Source organism: Capricornis sumatraensis, chromosome 4 (genome assembly GCF_032405125.1).
Source record: "Capricornis sumatraensis isolate serow.1 chromosome 4, serow.2, whole genome shotgun sequence".
NCBI lineage: Eukaryota > Metazoa > Chordata > Mammalia > Artiodactyla > Bovidae > Capricornis > Capricornis sumatraensis.
This window is the reverse complement of record NC_091072.1, coordinates 84,379,807-84,402,645: the sequence shown is the minus strand read 5'-3', so window position 1 is coordinate 84,402,645 and position 22,839 is coordinate 84,379,807. Positions and strand designations below refer to the sequence as shown.

General features: G+C 34.6%; 1 protein-coding gene across 1 annotated transcript in view; it reads left to right on the top strand.

The window, feature by feature from the left end:
• The window catches only part of CNTN1 (contactin 1), a 169,265-nt gene that overhangs the window by 122,338 nt on the left and 24,088 nt on the right, over positions 1-22,839 (top strand). Inside the window, exons 19-22 of the mRNA XM_068971443.1 lie at positions 597-700; positions 8,353-8,539; positions 16,158-16,270; positions 17,040-17,196. Coding sequence (XP_068827544.1) covers positions 597-700; positions 8,353-8,539; positions 16,158-16,270; positions 17,040-17,196 — 561 coding nt within the window. The remainder of the gene's footprint in view (positions 1-596; positions 701-8,352; positions 8,540-16,157; positions 16,271-17,039; positions 17,197-22,839) is intronic.

Below are 22,839 nucleotides of genomic sequence, written 5' to 3'. Positions count from 1 at the left end.
ATGTCACAACTTGTTTCAAAGAATCTTAAAAAAAAAAACTTAGCTTAAACGTAAAAGAAAAAGAGGAAAGTATTGCTGTGTATCTTTAGCTCATACAAAGAGCATGAGAAAGTTGAAAATTAATTGTTAATGAATAATTTTCTGTAAGAAATACCTAATTTCTTATTTTTAATAATATATATAGAGTTGATAAGTTGAACATATTAATAATAAATTTTGATTTGCATTCACAAGCTTTCATAAACAGGTTAATTAAAAGAAATATAAAATTATTATGGTTCTTACTCAAGGATATCAGAGAAATTATTATGGATTTCCATATTTTGTAAAAGTGTGTGTGTACATATGTATGTATATGTGTCTCTATATTAACATTCATATATATGAATATGTGTGTGTGTATATTACTGATGGCCATGACATAAATAAAAATAGAGGAAAAAGTAATAAAATTATTGAACTATTTACTTTGGAAATATTAAAACTATTTTAAGTACTAAAATATAGTTTCATCCATTCATACAGCAAATGGTGCTATTTGAGTTTCTTAATATAAGCATCTTATGTAAGAATGCAATGTTCTCATCAAATTTCAGCTCCCAGTGAAGCCCCAACAGCAGTAGGAGTAAAAGTCTTATCATCTTCTGAGATATCTGTTCATTGGGAGCATGTTGTAGAAAAAATAGTAGAAAGCTATCAGGTGAGTTCAATTTTTATCAAACTGAAATACATCTACTCATAATTATCAGCATATGTTTTCAAATATGTTGCATCTTTCAATGTTCTGTGTCCTTCTGATTTATGTGACAACACTATATTTTCTGTGTTCAATATGTTGGATAATTATTAATTAATTATTATGAGTAAAGTGGAGATTTCCAACCAACTTAATCTATGAGAGATGTAGAGTCCTATGTGTAAGTAAACAATTGACCAAAATAAAAACTAAAGTAATAACACTCAGGCTTAAACATGATCTTTTGAAACAAATGTTCTCATAACATCTGGTGAATCTCAAGTATTTGGGAAATCATTTTGGTAATTTAAAATATTTATCATATTCAACTTGACTCAGTAGTTCCACTTCCAAAAGACCCTCCTAAGGAAACACTTCTAAATATACTAAATATGTATCCCATTATATTATATATGAAGGCAGAAAATTGGCAAACTCAAAATATCACAAAGGTAACTTCCTTTGAAATAAGACTTAAAAGAGTAGTAAGAATTAGCCAGCAGGAAAGGGGAGGACTTGTTTTAGTCAAAGGAAATAAGACCTGGGAAATTAAAGCTAGTTCGGTTGGGATCTTTATTATGAAATTTAGACTCAATTGTGTAGGAAAATTGAAGTCATCTCATAGCACAAAGACTGAAAATTAAGAGGAACTGACCTTATCCTACCTTTGCCAATGAGCAAGTCGATGCCAAAGTGTTTCAGTGACTTGTCTTAGCACCAAGGGAAAATGTCAGAGACTGCCTAAAATTCAGATGTCCGGATTCCAAGTGCTATGCTTTATGCCAAATCACAGACTCCCTTTATTTTATTCAGTGAGTGGACAATAACTCACCTTCTGGAGCCGTGGCTGGTGAGCTGCCCACCAGCTCAATTTGCCCTCAGTTCTTGTGCTTCATCATACATCAGTGGAATATTCATTTCATGAGGGTAGCATTTTGTCTCCTTTGCTCTCAGCGTCAAGAACAGTGGGCATATCATAGGCATTAATGAAATATTCCCTGAGTGCTGATAGAAATACTGAATTATGGTGAAATAAAATGCTGCAATCTAAATTTCTCAAGACCATGTAACCACAGGAACAGCCTAAGGTTTTAAGTTGCAAACATACAACCTAACAGGAAGATTTTTCTTGCTATCATAGGTTATGATTGGGGTAGAGATGTCAAAATGTTTTCAGATTAGTCTTGCAAACATTTAGCTGAAGTTATCATCAAAACTGTGGAGTTATAGAAGTGAACTGTGAAGATCCAATATTCATTACATATTAAACTTCCATTTACTGCTGGTAAAAAAGAAATGGGAAACTGAGAAATTCACCAAATGTTACAAGCCCCTATAATAAACTAGTCCAAGGTATCTTAAGAGAACACATCAATATTTAGAGTTTTCAAGCTATATTTTGTTTTTTTTCAAGCTATATTTTAGACATAGATTTTCTTCTTTTTTTTAATATTATTGCTTTCTAAGTAATAGGAGAAAAAAGATTAATACATACCCCATGCATTGTCAAAATGCTGAAGATATATTTTACTTTGTTAAAAACATACCACCGAAATATATCTTGTCTTTGTCAAATAATTATATATTAACTATTTTATAACTTCTGACATGCAGATAACAAAAGGCTGTATGTCCTTTGATGCCTGGCACCAGTGAATTTAGACCATAATCAGAATATATGCTCTTGATGGGGAAATTAGCTAAATTAAGGATTGCCAAATTAAATAATCAGCAAAAAATAATCTTCAAATAATCTTTAACAGCTATGATTTCCTCAAATGATAAAAAACTGTATGCTAGCAAGTTTAGTTTCATAGATTTCTGGTGTTTAGCAACTCCACATTAGAAAATTATGAGGTTTGTTGCTGAGAAGACATGCATATAATTTCTCAGCTCTGTTTCTTAGGAATTTTGTGGAAAACTTATTCAAATTGTCTGAGCCCTAATTTCCTCACCTACAAAGCTGAGAGTAGTCATTGCCTCATATCCTTCCATCGTGTGGAAGAAATTAAATAACCCGCACTTAATGTTATTCCCTTTTTCATGTCACTGGACATTTGAAGAAGACAATGATGATGTTAATAATGATGACTGATAATATTTGTTAATCCTTATTATATTAAACATTTAATTAAGCTCATCATTTTGAATCCACACAATCACAAGGAATAAATACTATTATTTTTTCCAATTTAAAGATGAAGAACTTGGAGGTTTAAAAACATTTATCTGAGTAATAATTGGTATATCCTGACTTGAACCTAGGTCTTGCCTCTCCAGAGAATAGTTAAAAGTGTTGGAAGTAAATCACAAAATTATTATTGCCATTTGTTCCTTCTTAAAAAGCCTTTACATTTTTCACACAGAGCCTTGAATATCAAAGAGTCAAGCATGACAGTTTAAGAGACAATCCATAACATTTATTCTCCTCTAAGAAAATGTTCTTTATGGGGGAAAAGCTTGGCTCGCTATAATATGGTTATTGTTTCTGTTTTAAAATATGAAGGAAAAAGTCAATGATTTAACAAGACAGATGATCATGAAAGCTAATACTCCACTACACTTCCCATGAAAATGTACTATGGGTATAAATTATAAAGAAACAGAAAAAAAGCAAATTAATAAGATAAATGAAAAGCTGTGTGATTGACCCCCATCTCAAGGTTAATTTCCTGAGATTTAAGTGAGAATTGTAGGCAGTTGGAATTAAAAATAAACCCTTGTGGTTTTAAGTTTGTCTTATAGAAAGTTCAAGTTTTATTTTCCTCCCCCCCCCCCCATCTGTCCCACCTTGGTTAAAGAGCTCACCACTTCTAACCTTGATCTTAATTTCCTGCAGTGTAAGTGAACTAGAAGAATTCAAGAAGTGTTTCTTATCAAAGGCATATTAGAACTCTGGGCTCCTGCTCAGGAATCCACAAAAGACTTAGTTTACTTACCCAGCAGGTAAAGAATTCCCTTGATGAAAACAAGCACAGTGTGCTATCAGGAATAACAAAAAGCCTCTTAGCAGCTGAATGAGAGATTAATGAAGATGATTGATTATTCTTAAAAGAGTATCAGTCCTGAGTAGTTTACTCAGATGTCTTAAAAAGTCAAATTATTGTGGAGAGCAGAAGCTCATGTTAGGAAATACGGTATTTTCTTATTTGGAGAAGGCATGTATCTTCATCTGATCTCCTAAAAGGAAAGTCAAACATAGGTGTAGAAAAAGTTAGTGATTTTGCTGTTGTTATTGTTGCTTATTTATTTGTTTTAAATATGATCTCAGGGAGTAAATAAGAGGAAAAAGCAGAATGAACAGAAAAGTGAGAAGCTAGGTTAGAAAAATGCTTTATCATGTTGGCAACCACCGTGGGCAACTGATACTCCATCCCTTGGGATCTTTGAGGAACATCATAAATGTGGTTCAAAACTGACCCACATGGGATGAAAGGGGAAGCTTTCAACCACTGTAATTGCCCACAGATTAAGAATGGCCCCAGGGGCACCACCTCCCTTTCCTGCATCAAGGGCAGGGCAAAGTTCACACTGCAACATCAAGAATGATACAAGACAGGAAGTGAGAGTTTAGTGGAAATAGCAGAGGAAAAATGCAGGTAGTACTTATGGGAAGCTGGTTGAAGCCTGCATAGAACTGTTTAGTTCTTGAACCAATGGCTAAAATAAAAATGAACTTTGCATAGCTTCCAAGAGGTGTAAGAATACAGATTTTGAAAGATTTATATTACTGCTCTTCTTAACCCATAGAATGTACTAATGCATGACTTAGTCTGCCATCTGGATGCTATCAAGCTATTATACAACATCTTTTAGAGGTCGAACTTTTTGTTGCAGAACCTCAGTTTTTATTTAAGTAATTATATTTAGATTATTTTCTGGAAAACTGTATTAAATCCATAATAAAAGAACATTCAGTTGTCATGTCCAACTCTTTGTGATCCCATCCATCAGTTCTCCAGGCCAGAATACTGGAGTGGGTAGCTTTTCCCGTCTTCAGGGAATCTTCCCAACCCAGGGATTGAAACCAGGTCTCCCACATTGCAGGTGGGTTCTTTACCAGCTGAGCCACAAGGGAATCCCAGGAATATTGGAGTGGGTAGTCTACCCCCTTTCCAGAAGATCTTCCCAACCCAGGAATTGAACCGGGGTCTCCTGCATTGCAGGTGGATTTACCAACTAATCTATCAGGAAAGCCCATTAAATCTATAAAAAAAAATTCAGTTATCGCAAGAATTTTTTTCAGAAATTTAGAATTTGAAGGAGAGAATTTGGAAATCTGCAACAAAAGTTTACTACTGAAGTAGAAAATAACAATGGAGCAAGTCTAATTTTCAAAAGTGCTAAATGTTTTTAAGCACTACCATAATTGTAACATCTAGGTCTTTATTTATTTATTAAAATTTATTACCTTTCCCTTGGAAGGACTATAACTACTATCTTTATTCAAAAGTGGTGTTGTAGCTCATAAATGTATGGAAAGTATAATTATTCTTTATTAAAAGTATGAGTTAGTCCTTTTTCTGAGGCTTTTCTTTTCAGCTTTCCAATATTGTTACAAACAGTCAATTTTCTGGGGTGAAATTATACACTTAGATTATTCCATCAAAGATATTGGTAATCTATGTAGACTTAAACGTTCTGATTTCTTTTTTTAAAGATCTGTGAAGGCAGAAACATGTTTTCTTGGTTTACTACTATATTCCCAGCACCTAGCACAGTACCTGGTACAAGGTATATACACAATAAATATTTATTCAATGAATGAATGAGTGCCATACATCAACTGCAGTCATCTGTACATCATGTTCAAAATAATTAATATTTGTCCTCAAGCAATTTATAATCTAGTAATAGCAGAGACCAGTAATGATGCAATTCCATAATTGTTTAATAAACACTAAGATAGATTAACACTAGACATGGAGTGTTGTGCAGATTTTAGGAACATGTAAATAAAGAGTTAAATTTATATAATACCACAGCATGCAATAGAAATAAATACACCATATGTTGCTCTAGCACGTGAAAATGAATTTATGGTCTATTGCAGCAGCAGCAGCAGCAACATCCTTAAAGCTGCAGCAGCATCCTTAAATCCACAGCAGCCTCATTTATTTGTTTATTTTTACACTAGTTCGTTCAGGCTGTCTTTCGGTCTCCCTAGTGATCAGTCAAAAGCCATGCATTTGTTCTGCTCTATTACTATGCGTTCACTTCATTCCAAGCAGTTTTCTCTCAGGTTAAAGTTGGTTCTTCACCTCAAAGGGCAACTCAGGGCAAGGATCAAAATGCAGTCTCCCAAATTGTCTATTTGGAAATTATCTCTAAGTGCATGGGCAATGGCTAGTTCAGATAAAGAAAAAATACAATGCCATATTTTATATAAACTGTTTAATTTAGAATTGTTTGAAAATATTGCAATTTATATGTAAATGCATGATTTGAGTTAAGGAGAGAGCTTATTCAACCAAAATAATTTTGTATCTGATGCTTTCATTAGTAGATGCTTAAAATACTGTAAAAATGTCATTCAAATCTCATATTATAAAATAAGGAAATCAGAGATTATTTTGCATACTCATTAACTCTCTGGGTTCCCTAGTTACCACAGCATAACTAAAGCAATGCTGAAGTTTATTGGGAATTTCAGTGGAGACCGTGTAACATAGATCTGTGTCAAAATCAGATGAATATAGTAATTAGACACTTAGGATATAGATGCAAAGAGTAAATTAAAGAAAATTTGTTCTTTCCTTCTTTATTGCCAAAACACCTCATGGAATTTTGGGTAAAATGTGAAAAAATTTGTCACTGATAAGTCCTTATTTTAGTGCTTATTATCTTAGGAATATTTAGTTAAAAATCTTCTCTTTTCCTTTATGGTTTATCACAGATTATGGAAAAGAATATTTAAAAAAATAATGTATATATGTATGCAACTGAGTCACTTTGATGTACAGCAGAGGAGGTTAGCACAACATTATAAATCTACAATGCCTTAAAAAAAAGTTTCTCCTATTTAAACTGTATAGGAAAGTTGTGATATTGGAATGAAGATTGTGAAAGGTAGTCTCAGTCAACAGGCATCCATATAAAAGTCCCTGAAGCTCAGGGGCTTCAGTTTTGATTGCTATATAACAAAGTGTTGTTCTTCAGTCACTAAGTCGTGTCCGACTCTTTGTGACCCCATGGACTGCAGCATTAAACAAGGTAAACGGTACTATTCCAGACTTGTTGAGAAAATAATACACGTGAATGATCCTGCTTTAGTACCTGGCATTTCATTGGAATATAAATGTGCATTTTATTTCTCTTCAGCCAAGCAGTGGAAGAGGCCTTACATGTCACATAGTTCAAATGCCCACTGAAATGTAGGCTGTCTTCCTCTTTCTCAGATGAATGTAGGCACTGCCTGAATGCTCCCAGCATGAGGAAACTCATGCCTTCACAAGGATACTCCTACCATCATAACTCTTTTCTCTGCCATCTGACTTTGGAACCACTTGGTATAATTCTACTTCCTCAATTCTGAGCCATCCTTGGTCAGAGAGCAGAAAAGCCAAAGAGATTCTATCAAAACTCTTCGGAAAAAATGTATTGGCATCGGAAAAAATGAGCACTAGTCAACAAGATAAAAATATATCAAAGGAAACCAATCAGAAATTAGTAACTAGCCTTTTTTAAAAAAATGTGCTCATTTTGTTACTATGGAAATTTGAGCTGTCCAGTTCCATTTTATAATGGCTTCATATGGGTTTATGTAAAAAAAAATTTCAGAATTATATCAATATTAAATATTATCTTATTGGTTAATTGTGAAATTAAAATCTCATTGTTTTACAGACAGGACATTTAAAATATAAAATAGGTAAACTTATAAACAAGTTTTATTTTTATTTATAACAGATATAATTATAGATTTTTTAATCAAAAATTTATTTGAGGAATGAAAATTATAATTCATGGCTTTAACTTAAAATTTAAGAGCCCATGAAGGGTGTCATTGATATGCTAGATGGTAAAAGTAATCATTTCTAATCACCACATGAATGAAATCTTTAAAAACATTTTAAAGATAAATAGTTTCTGCAACCAGTTATTAGGTATAATATTTCTTTGATAGCTGGTCTCTATATAGGTTCAAAGAAGATTCTTTTACCTATTTCTGAAATAAGCTAGCTGAAAATAATTATGCTAGCCTGTTTTAGACCACATGGTTGTTTTTATCAGTGACCCTTAACAAATTTGCAATCATATAAACAGAAATAAAGCAGAAAACCAATGATATAAATTATTGTGTCAAATGCTTCTAAAAAAGACCAGTTTTATGTTTTGAGAGCAAACCTTATGCAAAGTTTTTTGGTTTTTTCTCTTTTTTCATCTGTGTATGGCTATTTCAGGCCTTGAAGTGAAGCTTTAATTTGCTTTCAACATCTTTAATCAGATCTGCATTATATGCTTTGCCATAGTCTAAGACTGATAGAAATGGAACAGCAAGTAACATTTGAGAATCTGATGCCCAGCCATCATCAATGGTGTCATAACAAGTTGAAAAGAATTTTTTACAAGTGTCTGAATCATGAAAAAACTTTACTTAACTTGCATGTTTGCAGATTCGGTACTGGGCTTCCCATGACAAAGAAGCAGCTGCACACAGAGTTCAAGTTGCTAGCCAAGAATACTCGGCCAGGCTGGAGAACCTTCTGCCTGACACCCAGTATTTTGTGGAAGTCAGGGCGTGCAATAGTGCAGGGTGTGGACCTCCCAGTGATATGATTGAGACCTTCACCAAGAAAGCACGTGAGTCTCAATATTTGCATTACATACTTGCCAAAATTCCCAATTGATTGAATGATACAGTTACAGGTGAGAGAAATTTACTACCTAGCAATCTGAGCACATTTGGGTTTCAATTTTAGCCTTTAAAATCACACAACTTTTAAAATACAACAAAAACAAACAAAAATGTTAGTTATTGTAGATGAAAAATGTGGCAAATACTTTCACTAATTAATATCCATTTCAGAAATAAAATTGCAGAACCTCCTTTTCTAAAGACTATCCACAAAATCTTGCATCATTAGATGATTAGTTTATTATTTTAAACTTGATTTTATAAGAATGCATCAATAGCATGAGAAAATGAAAACTGTGTAATTTTTCTTTGCTTTGATTTGTGTCATCATTGTACAATGCAAATGCAAGTCAAATTTTGAAGTATTATCTTCACTCTCATTACCGTATGTTCTCATTGTTAATATAATAAGACCTCCTGCCCTGCTCACATTTTCTGCTCATCCTCATCTCCCTGGCTTCACTGTGATAGCTCCTTCTTGAAATTAAGTTGAACAAATAGAAGAAGAGAATTTATATTCAGAATCCTGGGAAGTTTCACAAGAATTTGAAGACATTATTACCATTAGAGTTTGGAAATTTATTTGGGTGAAAAGATAGTCCTAATGGTATAACAGAGCATGGAGGTAGGATTCAGACTTTGGTATCAAAGAGAGGTTTCAAATTTGTCTCTATCACTTACTCAATTGTGTATTGGTAGACATATTACTTCAATATTTAAACATCAACTTTATAACTTATAAAAAGAGAATTCATTCCTTTGTTATTTTTCCAATTTATTAATTTAACAAAAGTATGCTATGTGCCCTCGACAGCTCTAGTTATTGAGGATAGAGAAAAGATCAAGCCAGACACAGATCCTCTTCTCACAGGATTTAACAAACTAATGGAAAGAGAGGGAGAGAGAGAAGGAAGGAGAGAAAAATATGACAAATAAATATGGTAACATCAAATGACAGAGCAATAAATTACATAGATAATAAGGGAGGAGGAGACCAAGATGGCAGAGCAGAGGACTTGAGCTCACTTCCCTCAATGAACACATCAAAAACACACCTACATGTAGAGCAATTCTCTCTGAAAACAAACTGGAGGCTATTGAAAATACTCTTCTACAATCAAGGCTCATAAGTAAGATCCACATAGTTATCAAGTTGAAAGGGAGAAGTAATCAGGTTGGGACCATAGCCCTAGTAGGGGACATAGAAGTGGAAGTGGGATATCCCAGATTCAGAGATCCTCCCTGGAGAGTGGTTTGAGCCAATCTCAGGTTCCCCAACCATGGAGTCCAGCACCAGGAAGATGAGTCCCAACAGCAGATTTCAATACTGGTGGGACTTACAAGATGGCTGTAGAAAAATAAAATCTCATTCATGAAGAGAAAAATCTGCTGGAGTGATTTCCTGGGACAGCCCCAGCATATGTCCCAGCCTGTATCAGATGCCTTCTCCAGAACAACTCCCCAGTAAAACAAAGGCTACATTGCCAAGGAGATTGTGCAACTGTGGGGGATAGAACTGGCAAAGAACAAGCACTGGATCTGAATGGAGCAAAAGAAAACCATGGCTTGTGCTCACAGAGGCTGTGAATTGGGAGCTGTCTCAAGCTCTGACTGTCTTGCCAGGACTGTCTTATCACATGCTCTAGCCTGCTCTGGGCACCCACTCTAGTACCCTTGTTCTAGCAGTGCTTAGCCCTGGGGGCAAAGATGCCGTTGCTGCGGGGAGAGGGAGAGCACATTTAAAGGGAATGAAACCAGCTTAAACTTGACCATCAAGGCTTCTGTTCCAGCACCTTGGGACCCAAAACTACTCCGAGTAGAATGGTGATGGCCACTGAACATAGGAAAAGTTCCAGCTCCCACCTACCTTTGGATAGAGTGCTTCCATTTCCAGCCCCATATCCCACCAGCATGCCCTAGGAAAATATGTGATCTGTGCTAATTATAGATCCAGCTCTCCCACCAAACCACTGGGCATACGCTGACTGATAGAGCAACTACAACATAGGAACACACTTTCAAGAACTGGATAGAATTACAGTTGAGCTATTTCAAATACTAAAAGATGACACTGTTAAAGTGCTGCACTTAATATGCCAACAAATTTGGAAAACTCAGCAGTGGCCACAGGACTAGAATGGGTCAGGTTTCATCCCAAACCCAAAGAAAGGCAATGTCAAAGAATGTTTAAACTACCTCACAATTGTGCTCATTTCAAGTTCTAACAAAGTAATGCTCAAGATCCTTCAAGCTAGGATTCAATAATACATGAACTGAGAACTTCCAGATGTACAAGTTGGATTTAGAAAAGGCAGAGGAATGAGAGATCAAATTGCCAACATCCATTGGATCATAGAAAAAGCAAGGGAATTCCAGAAAAAATATTTACGTCTTCCTTGACTACACTAAAGCCTTTAACTGTGTCAGTTCAGTTCAGTTCAGTTCAGTTCAGTTCAGTCCAGTCGCTCAGTTGTGTCCGACTCTTTGCGACCTCATGAATCGCAGCATGCCAGGCCTCCCTGTCCATCACCATCTTCCGGAGTTCACTCAGACTCACATCCATCGAGTCCGTGATGCCATCCAGCCATCTCATCCTTGGTCATCCCCTTCTCCTCCTGCCCCCAATCCCTCCCAGCATCAGAGTCTTTTCCAATGAGTCAACTCTTTGCATGAGGTGGCCAAAGTACTGGAGTTTCAGCTTTAGCATCATTCCTTCCAAAGAAATCCCAGGGCTGATCTCCTTCAGAATGGACTGGTTGGATCTCCTTGCAGTCCAAGGGACTCTCAACAGTCTTCTCCAACACCGCAGTTCAAAAGCATCAATATTTCGGTGCTCAGCCTTCTTCACAGTCCAACTCTCACATCCATACATGACTACTGGAAAAACCATAGCCTTGACTAGACGGACCTTAGTCAGCAAAGTAATGTCTCTGCTTTTGAATATACTATCTAGGTTGGTCATAACTTTTCTTCCAAGGAGTAAGTGTCTTTTAATTTCATGGCTGCAGTCACCATCTGCAGTGATTTTGGAGCCCCAAAAAATAAAGTCTGACACTGTTTCCACTGTTTCCCCATCTATTTCCCATGAAGTGATGGGACCGGATGCCATGATCTTCGTTTTCTGACTGTTGAGCTTTAAGCCAACTTTTTCGCTCTCCTCTTTCACTTTCATCAAGAGGCTTTTTAGCTCCTCTTCACTTTCTGCCATAAGGCTGGTGTCATCTGCATATCTGAGGTTATTGATATTTCTCCTGGCAATCTTGATTCCAGCTTGTGCTTCTTCCAGTCCAGTGTTTCTCATGATGTACTGTGCATAACTGTGTAGATCACAATAAACTTTAAAATTCTGAAAGAGATGGAAATATCAAACCACCTTACCTGCCTTCTGAGAAACCTGTATGCAGGTCAAAAAGCAACAGTTAGAACCAGACATGGAACAATGGACTGGATCAAAATTGGGACAGGCGTAGGTCAAGGCTGTTTATTGTCACCCTGCTTATTTAACTTGTATGCAGAGTACATCATTAGAAGCGCTGGGCTGGATGAAACACAAACTGTAATCCAGATTGCCAGGAGAAATATCAATAACCTCAGATAAGCAGATGCCACCACCCTTATGGCAGAAAGCAAAGAGGAACTAAAGTGTCTCTTGATGAAAGTGAAAGAAGAGAGTGAAAAAACTGATTTAAAATTCAACATTCAAAAAACTAATGGTATCCAGTCTGATCATTTCACAACAAATAGATGGGGAAACATTGGAAACAGTGACATACTTTATTTTCTTGGGCTCTAAAATCACTGTGGACAGTGACTGCAGCCATGAAAATAAAAGACACTTGCTCCTTGGAAGAAAAGCTATGACCACCCTAGACAACATGTTCAAAAGCAGAGACATTACTCTGCTGACAAAGGTCCATCTAGTCAAAGCTATGGTTTTTCCAATAGTCATGTATGATGTGAGAGTTGGACCATAAAGAAGGCTGAGTGCTAAAAAATTGATGCTTTTGAACTGTGGTGATGGAGAACACTCTTGAGAGTCCTTTGGACTGCAAGGAGATCAAACCAGTCAATACCAAAAGAAAGCAAGCCTGAATATTCATTGGAAGAAATGATGCTGAAGCTGAAGCTCCAATCCTTTGACTACCTGAGGCAAAGAGCTGACTCATTTGAAAAGACCCTGATGCTGCAAAAGATTGGAGGCTGGAGGAGAAGGGGACAATAGAGGATGAGATGGTTGGATGGTATCACCAACTTAACGGACATGAGTTTGAGCAAAGTTCTGGAGATAGTGAAGGACAGGGAAGCCTGGCATGCTGCACTCATGGGGTCGCAAATAATCAGACATGACTGAGCAACTGAACAACAAGTGTTTCACCTAATTTCAAAGAGTCTGAGAAGCTTAAACCTGAATACAGAGGAATTACTTTAAAAGAACAAGGAAAAATCTCCTTAAAAAATGACTAATAAGAAGAGGTAAATAATTTACCAGATAGAGTTTGTCATTAGTAATAAGAATACTAACTGAACTTGGGAAAACAATAAATGAAGACAGTGAAAATCTTAACAAGAATTAGGAAATATAGAAAGGAATAAGTCACAACTGAAGAATGCAATGACTGAAATGAAAACTAGATGGAATTAGCAGCAAACTATGTGATATAAAAGATCTGGAAGACAGAATAATGGAAATAACCCAATCAGAACAGCAAAAGAAAAACAGACTTTAAGGGACTAGTTTAAGTGACCTCTGTGACAACATCAAGCATAGCAACATTTTTATTATAGAGAGTTTCAGAATAAGAAGAGAGAACAGGGCCAAAATATATTTGATTAAATTATGGCTGAAAATTTCCAAACCTGAAGGAAAGAGATATCCAGATACAGGAATCACAGAGGATTCCAAACATGATGAACCCAAGGAAACCTAAGACATATTATAAAGAAAATGGCAAAAGTTAAAGAGAGAATTCTAAAGTTAGTAAGAGAAAAATAAAAAAAAATCGCATACAAGGGAACCTCCATAAGACTATTACCGACATTTCTGCAGAAACTTTGCAGGCCAGATGGGAGTTACCTAATATATTTAAAGTACTAAAAGGGAAAACCCTACAAACTAGGATATGCTATTTACTATGGTTATCAATCAGAATTGAACAAAAGATAAAATGAGTAAAAACAGAGTTTATCAATACTAAACCAATCTTACAAAAATTTTTAAAGTATCTTTTCCAAGTGGAAAAGAGAAGGCTACAATAAGTAGTAAGAATTGATAGAAAAGAAAAAATCCTACTAGTAAAGTCAAATATATAGTAAAGGCTGTGGATCGAGCACTTGAATAAGCAACTATGAAGATTAAAAAAAGAAATTAGAAAATTAACTATAACCACAATAGACTATTAAGGGTTAAACGTACAGAAGTGAAATATGACATCAAAACACAAAACTTGCAAAGGAGGTTTAAAAAGTAGATATCTTAGAATGTGTTTGAACTTAATCAGTTTAAGACAGGCAGATATATTTATAGGTCGACATATATGAACTCCATGGTAAGTACAAACCAAAACCCACAATTATACACACAGAAAAACTAGAGAGATAGGAACACAAGCATGCAAATAAAGAAAATCATCAAACCACAAGGGAAGAAACTAAAAGAACAGAGAAGTGCAGAAACAACCAGAAAATGAGTAACAGAATGGCATTAAGTACATGTCTATCAATAATCATTTCAAATGTCAATATGCTAAATGTTCTAATCAAAAGACATAGAGTGAAAAAAAAGACATAGAGTGAAAAAAAAAGGCATAGAGTGGTTGATTAAGTAGAGAAAAAGCCCCGTGTATTTGATACTTTCAAGAGACTCACTTTAGAGCTAAAGACACACATATACTGAAAGTGAGGAGATGGCAAAGATATTTCATGCAAATGGAAACTAAAAGGGACTAGGGTTACAGGATTCAGAGGTACAAGCTGCTATATATAAAATAAATAAGCTACAAGGATATATTGTATGGCATTGATATACAATTACATAGCTCCTATTTTATAACTTTTAAAGTGGTATAATCAAAAATATGAATCACTGTTGTACACCTGAAACTAATATGGTAAACCAACTACAATTCAATTTAAGATAAGTTATACATAAAACCCAAGAAATAACCAAATATGAACATTTAAAATGGCTTGGGTGGGAGCCAAATTCTAATCGGATAGTTGGGAATGTCCTTTTAGAGAAGACCCTATTTGACCTAGGATATGAGTAATAAGGAGGACTTTGCTGAGGAGATTCTATCAGGCAGAGAAAATAATGAGTACAAAGCCTTTACATGAGAGGAGTTTGGTGTGTTTTAAGTGTAGAAAAAGACAATGGTTCCAGCTCTGAATTGTGGAGGAGTCATCTGAAGCAGGGTCTTACAGATCATAGTAAGGAGTTTAAATTCTAAGTGTCATAAGAAATCACTGGAAAATTTTAAGGCAGAGAGTGATATCACACACACACACACACACACACACACACACACATATGTATATTTAATTGTCTGCCTTCTGGGTAAACAAGGAACATGGTAGAATAAGAGTGAAAGCTGTATAGGAGACCTTTCACTATACAGCTGTATAGGAGACCTTTTTTGATATTGAAGGTAGAGCTGATGGTGACCAGAGATAGAAAGAGATAGAAAGAAGCAGAAAATTTTCTGCAGGCAGAGTTGATAGTTTTCAGCTAATTTGTATGTTGGCAATGAATGAAACAGAAGATTGAATAGATTTTGGCTTGAAACATTGGGAGTTTGGTTGTGCCATTTAGTAAATTTGGGAAATAGAGAAAGGTAGTTTTGAAGGGTACATAGTAAATGTCTCTCTTGATTATATTGCATTTGGGAAACCCTTTAGACATTGAGGAGGATATAGGAAGTTGGACACATATCTGTACAAGTTGAAAGATTACCTTGAGACAGAATCGTATGTATTTAAAGCCATAGGCCCAGATGTAAGGTTTGGGGAGATTTACACATAGAGGAGAGACGAGTGCCCAGGATCAAGTCCTAAGTCTTCCCAACATTGGGAAACTTGGCAGAGGTCATGGAGCTAGCAAAGAATGATTAATGAGAAGGAGCAACCTGAGAGACAGGAGGAAAGATTATAAGAGATTATGAATTTAAGAAAGTATATTCAAGGAAGAATTAGAAGGTTAATTCTCTGAAATGCTGTGAAGATGTTAAACTTGAAAAGAATAAAAAAGTGACATTAGGTTTGGCCAACTGGAGGTGACTGATGGCCTTGAGAATAGCAGTTTCTAAAGAGTGGTGGAAAAGAGACAACCAACTGAAGGTTGCTGAGAAGAGAATATGAGATCATTATATTACCTTACCTCCCAGGGCCACGAGGTACATTAAATAAAACCATGGATGCAGAGCGCAGGGCCAAGCACGTAATACAGGCATCAAAATCAGCTATTTTTATTCCCATATCACTATCAGTATTATGATTCCTGATGTGATGCAGCTTGCAGAACTAAAGTTGCATGTGGTTACCATCAGCAGCATATTGTTACTTTCACAGCTCCAAGCCAGCCTCCGCGGATCATCAGTTCCATAAGGTCTGGTTCACGCTACATAATCACCTGGGATCATGTGGTTGCACTGTCAAATGAATCTACAGTGACGGGATATAAGGTATACAAAAGATTACTCAATATTTCCTACACAAGCTTCATTCTTATAAAGAGTGATTGGTATTTGTTTTTTTTATTGTTGTTTTGTCAAAACCCATCCAGCTCTTATTCTAGTTGTGTAGTGGAATCAGATGACATAGTGCTATGATAAATTTTGAAATGAGAAAAGATCTTCAGTGAATTCCAGGAAAATACAATGTCAAGTGAACAAAATAGATTAACTACTTTAATGAATAGAATTGTTAGAATAATTAGTGTTTAAGGAAGAAAGAAAGAATCGATTTTTGCTTGGCAGTGATTAAGATAATGTTGCCAAGCACATAGTGAATTCTTTGGTGTATTGAGGCACCCTCTGTACCTGGACAAAAATGGAAAAAAAAGATTATTTCTATAAATTCTTTATATCACTATCACATTTTTTAATGGATACCAAATTTTAGGAATAGTGTGAAAAATTCTAATTGTGAGTCAATTTTTTAGACTATTTCAATATATTGAAAGAGCCCTCATTTTATACCTTTTTCATTAAAAAATACATTTTTAATCTTTATTTTAGATAGTTTCAAAAAATGAAATTCAGATGCTTAGCCTAAAATAAATAAAATCTATGTGATTTAAAAATAATATGGATTTTTCAGCAAGTTTACACATAGCTTCCTAATATTTTTTTAAATTACTATAAGTATAAGCATCTTTATTCAAATTTAGTATTAGGGAATTGGTTCACTATTACCCATTTATTAAATAGTTATATTCTGAAACTTTTAAAGGTACTCTATAGACCTGATGGCCAGCATGATGGCAAGCTGTATTCAACTCATAAACACTCCATAGAAGTCCCAATCCCCAGGGATGGAGAATATGTTGTAGAGGTTCGTGCACACAGTGATGGAGGAGATGGAGTGGTGTCTCAAGTCAAAATTTCAGGTAAGCACATTTTAATTAAGTACTCATAAGTTTCTAGGCCCATATGGGTTCCCAAGTACAAATGTGGGACTGATATTCCCACTAATATCAGTATTATTTGCAAGTAGATTTGAAATGTTAAAGATGCCCTGAAACTTAATATTTGTCCTCTTATGTGTCATAAAAGTACATTGGCAACATATCAGATACTTAACTGATTATTATCTAACATCAAAACACAATGATATTTATTAAAATAATAAATAATAATATCCAAACTTATACAAATAATATTATCCAAAGATAATAATATCCAAACTTCTCGAATATCAAAAGAAAATTCACTGGACTACTATTAATATTTTCCTAAACACTCTTTCCTTACCTTACACATATTAGCATAATAATAAGAAAGACAGTAGATGACAGTTCCTTCCTTTACCAATATATCTATTTGTCTCAGTATAGCTATTCCTTTTCTGAAAACTCTATTTTCACAGCATTGGTTAATTTGAAATAGATATGTAAGGCAGTGATTTTTTCCTCTATTTGGACTTGTAAAACTCTACTAATTTTTAAAATTTTGTTGCTTTTCTCTCACTCTGTACACATGGTTTAGTTTATACTGGATTAAAATCAATGTTATTTTGAGAATTTTATGAGACTATGAAATTCTAGAAGATGCTAAATCAAAGATGGAGTAATTGATTTAGAAGAAAATTTGATGATATGTAATTAAATAGATGAATATGCTATACATTAACCTAATAAAAAGTCTTTTAAAACAATGCCAGCATTTTTTGTCCAAACATAACTATACAAAGAAACTGTTGAATTAACATGAAATGTCAGATCTTAGGTAAATAGTACAATTCGAGACTTTAAAAAAATGTTTGGATTTATTTGCAAATTATTTAAATTATTTGCAATGAGAAAGGCATAAAAATACGAATGGAAATTTTATGTTTTCATATGAATTTAAATTATTTACATTAAAAACAATTTAGTTTAGACATTGTTATTATGTCTTTTTAAAAATTTAGAAATTTCAAAAAATGAAAGGAAAATAAAATAGTCATATTCCAAACACTCTAACTGCTTAACTAATGTTCAGTGGAATTTGCTTTAAGTTACCCTATAGACATTTGTAATTTCATGTGTGGGCTTTTATTGAATATATCCTGTCATATCCAAATTTTATCAATTATGTTTCATGAACATGGAAAAATTCATGAGTTTTATTTAAAATCTCTATAGCTCAAATGGTAAAGAACCTGCCTTCAATGCAGTAGACCCAGGTTCGATTCCTGGGTCTGGAAGGTCTTCTAGAGAAGGGAATGGCAATCCAGTCGAGTATTCTTGCCTGGAGAGTCCCATGGACAGAAGAGCTTTGTGGGCTATAGTCCGTGGTGTCACAAAGAGTCGGACACGACTAAGCAACTAACACTGCGACTACTATTCTCTCAAACAAATGTGCAAAATTATCTACCCATTTCAGTTTTTCTATCATAAATAATACTATTTTCACTGCATTTTTATAAATCTTTCTGCAGGTTAAATTTAAATAATCTTCCTGAAGGTTAAATTCAAACAATGAGTTAAAGAGTTTTACTTCTATATTTCAAATATACTCAGAAGAGTTCCTTTTATTGGTAAATAATAGAAAATGTTTTTATTAATGCAGAATTTCTGTTATTTATCTCTTGATTTGGTCAGAACTGTACCAAAAACCCCTCAAAAACCTGAAGACTTAATATTAAGAAATATCAGGTATTTTATGAACACACCAATCTAGAATTTTATCATGTATTATTTTCAAGTTATTTGTAATGGGAAAAGCATTTGAATACATATGAAAATGTTAGACTTTTCGTTAAGTTTAAAAAACTCCCAGTACTTTCCTTTGTTTCAGTTTTTGTGCCTAAAATATGTCGCTATGAATATAATATATTGCTACATTTTCATGTCTATATACATCATGCTGTTCATTCATCTTCTCATTCAAAAAATATACATTAAATGCCTAAAATACTTCAGGCATAATTTACATACTTAAAATGTTCTACCATTTATATATTTCCACATACTTTGAAGTCTACATCACAATCACCCCCCACTGGCTATACTATAATTCTAAAATTTCTCTTGGCTTCCAATTTTGGCTTCCTATATATAGTCCATTCTCTGTATAACAGCCAGACTGATCCTTTCAAACATAAGTCAAATCATATAGCTTTCCTCTTAGAAAAACATCCCATAGGATAAAATCAAAAGTCCTCACCACTCGCCTGTATAATCTGATCCACCCAAACACTCTTCCCTCAGTTGATTTCACCCGTGCTCCTTTAACCTTTTTTGCTTCTTGAACATACCAGCATTATTCAACCTTTAAACATTATTCAGCCTTTAAGCCTCTGTACTTGTTCTTGCCGCTGTTTGGAATTCTGTGGATTTTGGCACTGCTGGTTATTTCTGTCACTTTTGTTTTTGCTCATATGCCACCTTCTCAAGGAAGGATTATTATATGTCCATCAATGTAACATAGCCCCCTACTCTAGTGCTTTTCATAGCACATCATTTTTTCAATTTATTCATATTTATAGCTATTAGAATTATTTATTAATTTATACCTTTTATTGTCTATAACCTTACTTGTATCTAAGCTCTATGGGAGCAAGTTCTTGCCTGCCTTGCTCAATCCTTGAATCCTTAGAACTCAAGGGACATATCTTGCACGTAACAGGGTATTAACAAATAATTGTTTAATTAGTTCATGGTTTCTGTATAGAGGAAGATTTAGTTATAAGAATAATTGGGGCAACTTAAACTGTAATTTAGACGTCTAGAATGTTGATATGCTATCCTATTGGGCGCATGATTTATGCCTTGCGAATCTACAAATTTGCTTCTAACAACGATTAAAACTTTGTATTAGAGATATTCTAGAAAATTTATTAGACATGGTAATCTGTAACTCCACTTATCTCTGACCTGAACACTGTCATCTGCTCTCTTAATAAATTATTCCCTGTCAGATTGCTTATAGTTCACATAGAGGCAAACATAACTCTGCAAATGTTTCATCACAAGCATAATATGTCTGATACACTCTATATTGTCTTTTAAGAATCCTTTGTTTTATAGATCATTGTGAATGAAATTAAGAATCAAGTGAAATTTAACTATAAATTTTAATACAAAGTAATTTATCTTAATGGAAACCCACTCCAGTATTCTTGCCTGGAAAATCCCATGGATGGAGTATCCTGGTAGGCTACAGTCCATGGGGTCACAAAGAGTTGGGCATGACTGAATGACTTCACTTCAGTTCACTTCTTCATGAAATATACACTTATAAAATTTCAGAATATAAATTAACAATACATATCCACAGAGAAGCAGTATTTCATTACTGATGTGTCAATGTGCATATTTTGAGCTTTTGTTTTTATTTTAGTTTTAAACACACTAAAGCCGTCTTAGTCAAATCAAGACTTTCAAGGACATTTTAGAGTTTGGCCTACTTGAAATCAAAAAAAGTAGTGATTTTGAACCCTTTACAGTGGTAGTAATATGACCAGATATTTGCACTTGAAAAATTACTTTGTTGTTTGTGGAAAATATATACAGTAGGAGAGTAAATTATAAGGAGATGAATTACAAGGTTATTATCATAGAATGATTAATATGATGATGGTCTGGATTGGAAAGAAGGCAGTGGTAAAGTCTAGGGTAGACATCTTTTCTGCTTGATTTAAAGTTACTATGTATTTATTTTGTTGACTTTATGTATTCTAATAAATCTGCAATTTATCCTGATGTTACCATAGATGATATGATCTAAACATTTAACCTACTATTTTTGGTAACTCCAAGCTATTAAGTTAAACTACATAACCAAAGCCACTGACTTCAACACTGATGAAAAACACATTTTGTTTTTTCAGTTTGTTCTCTTCGCAGTAGAGAAGTTAAAGGGCTAGGAAACCGTTCTCTAGTGAAACCTTTAGTCAGATGTCTGACTATGTTACTCACATGCTCCCTTCTCCACTGTCTATGTTTAATTCCTACTTTATGAAATTTAAATTTGTCATTAAAATCAGCAATTTTGCAAATACCTTGGTAAGCATTTTCAAAACCAAAAATAATCTGAGTGTCTAATTTTATACAATAGCCTGTATATACATGGTGGTCTAAGGCTTGCTTTAACCTGTCTTATTTACTGACAGGATGCCATTTACTTAAGTGATCTCCATATCTGTACCCTTGTAAATGTCCTGTATCATTTGGAAAATACATTTCAATAAAAAAGTTAGCTACTAGCCTAAAATTTTGAAATGGTGTATTATATCACAGTAAAGTTATAGTTGAATGCCAATTTTACAGGTTCATCATCATAAATTTAAAGTTTTATATTTGTGACTATGAGATAATCAAATATTGTCATTCAAGAAATGCTATCACTCAAACCATTTTGAAATAATCAAATATTTTTTTCCTTTGCTACATTCTGTGTGGGATGCAAGAGGGTGAATTCAAACTGTATATTTCTAGGCTGACAAATATCTTGCATTTAAAATTACCTCTAAAATATAAATTCCTTTTATTATCATTCTGTCATGACTACCCACTTAAAATGTTTTATGATTCTACTGCAGTGCTTGACACTCCTACTTTTGTAACAAGACTAAAATAAATGAGAAGTTATCTGAGCAAACTAATACTTTTTCACATCTTTATATTTGATTTAGAGACTGACTCAGTGCCCTGATCATTGTCAATGTATGAATGATCCATGGTTGTTTCAGCAGTTGATGGACAGGGTTAGGGACTCCCAGTAAAGAAGTTCTCAGAGGTTTACTTACGCTTCAGAAGCTTTGGGCAGTAATTCTAGGAGCAGATTTTGTCACTTTGTCAGATCATGGATAGCATCTCTCCATCTAAACTAATCTGGGTTCTCCTGAATCTTCTCCAAGGTTTTTATTTATTTATTTTTTAGTTACTAGTATGTTCACACAAATCCCAAGATATTTTGTTCATTAACTTAGTTGAGGACATAATTTGATTAGAAAGTTCCTCACTGGAATACATTATAAAAATAGGAGAGAAAATAAGAAATCATCCTCCAATATTTCAGTCCAGTGCAGTCACTTAGTCATGTCCGGCTGTTTGTGATCCCATGGACTGCAGAACGCCAGGCTTCCCTGTCCATCACCAACACCAAGAGCTTACTCAAACTCATACCCATTGAGTCGGTAATGCCACCCAATTATCTCATCCTCTGTCATCCCCTTCTCCACCTGCCTTCAATCTTTCCCAGCATCCGGGTCTTTTCCAATGAGTCAGTTCTTTGCATCAGGTGGCCAGAGTATTGGAGTTTCAGCTTCAGCATCAGTCCTTGCAATGAATATTCAGGACGAATCTCCTGTAGGACTGACTGGTTGGATCTCCTCGCAGTTCAAGGGATTCTCAAGAGTCTTCTGCAGCACCACAGTTCAAAATCGTCAATTCTTTGGTACTCAGCTTACTTTATGGTCCAACTCTCACATCCATACATGACTACTGAAAAACAATAGCTTTGACTAGACGGACCTTTGTTGGCAAAGTAATGTCTTTGCTTTTTAATATGTTGTCTGCGTTGGTCACAGCTTTTCTTCCAAGGAG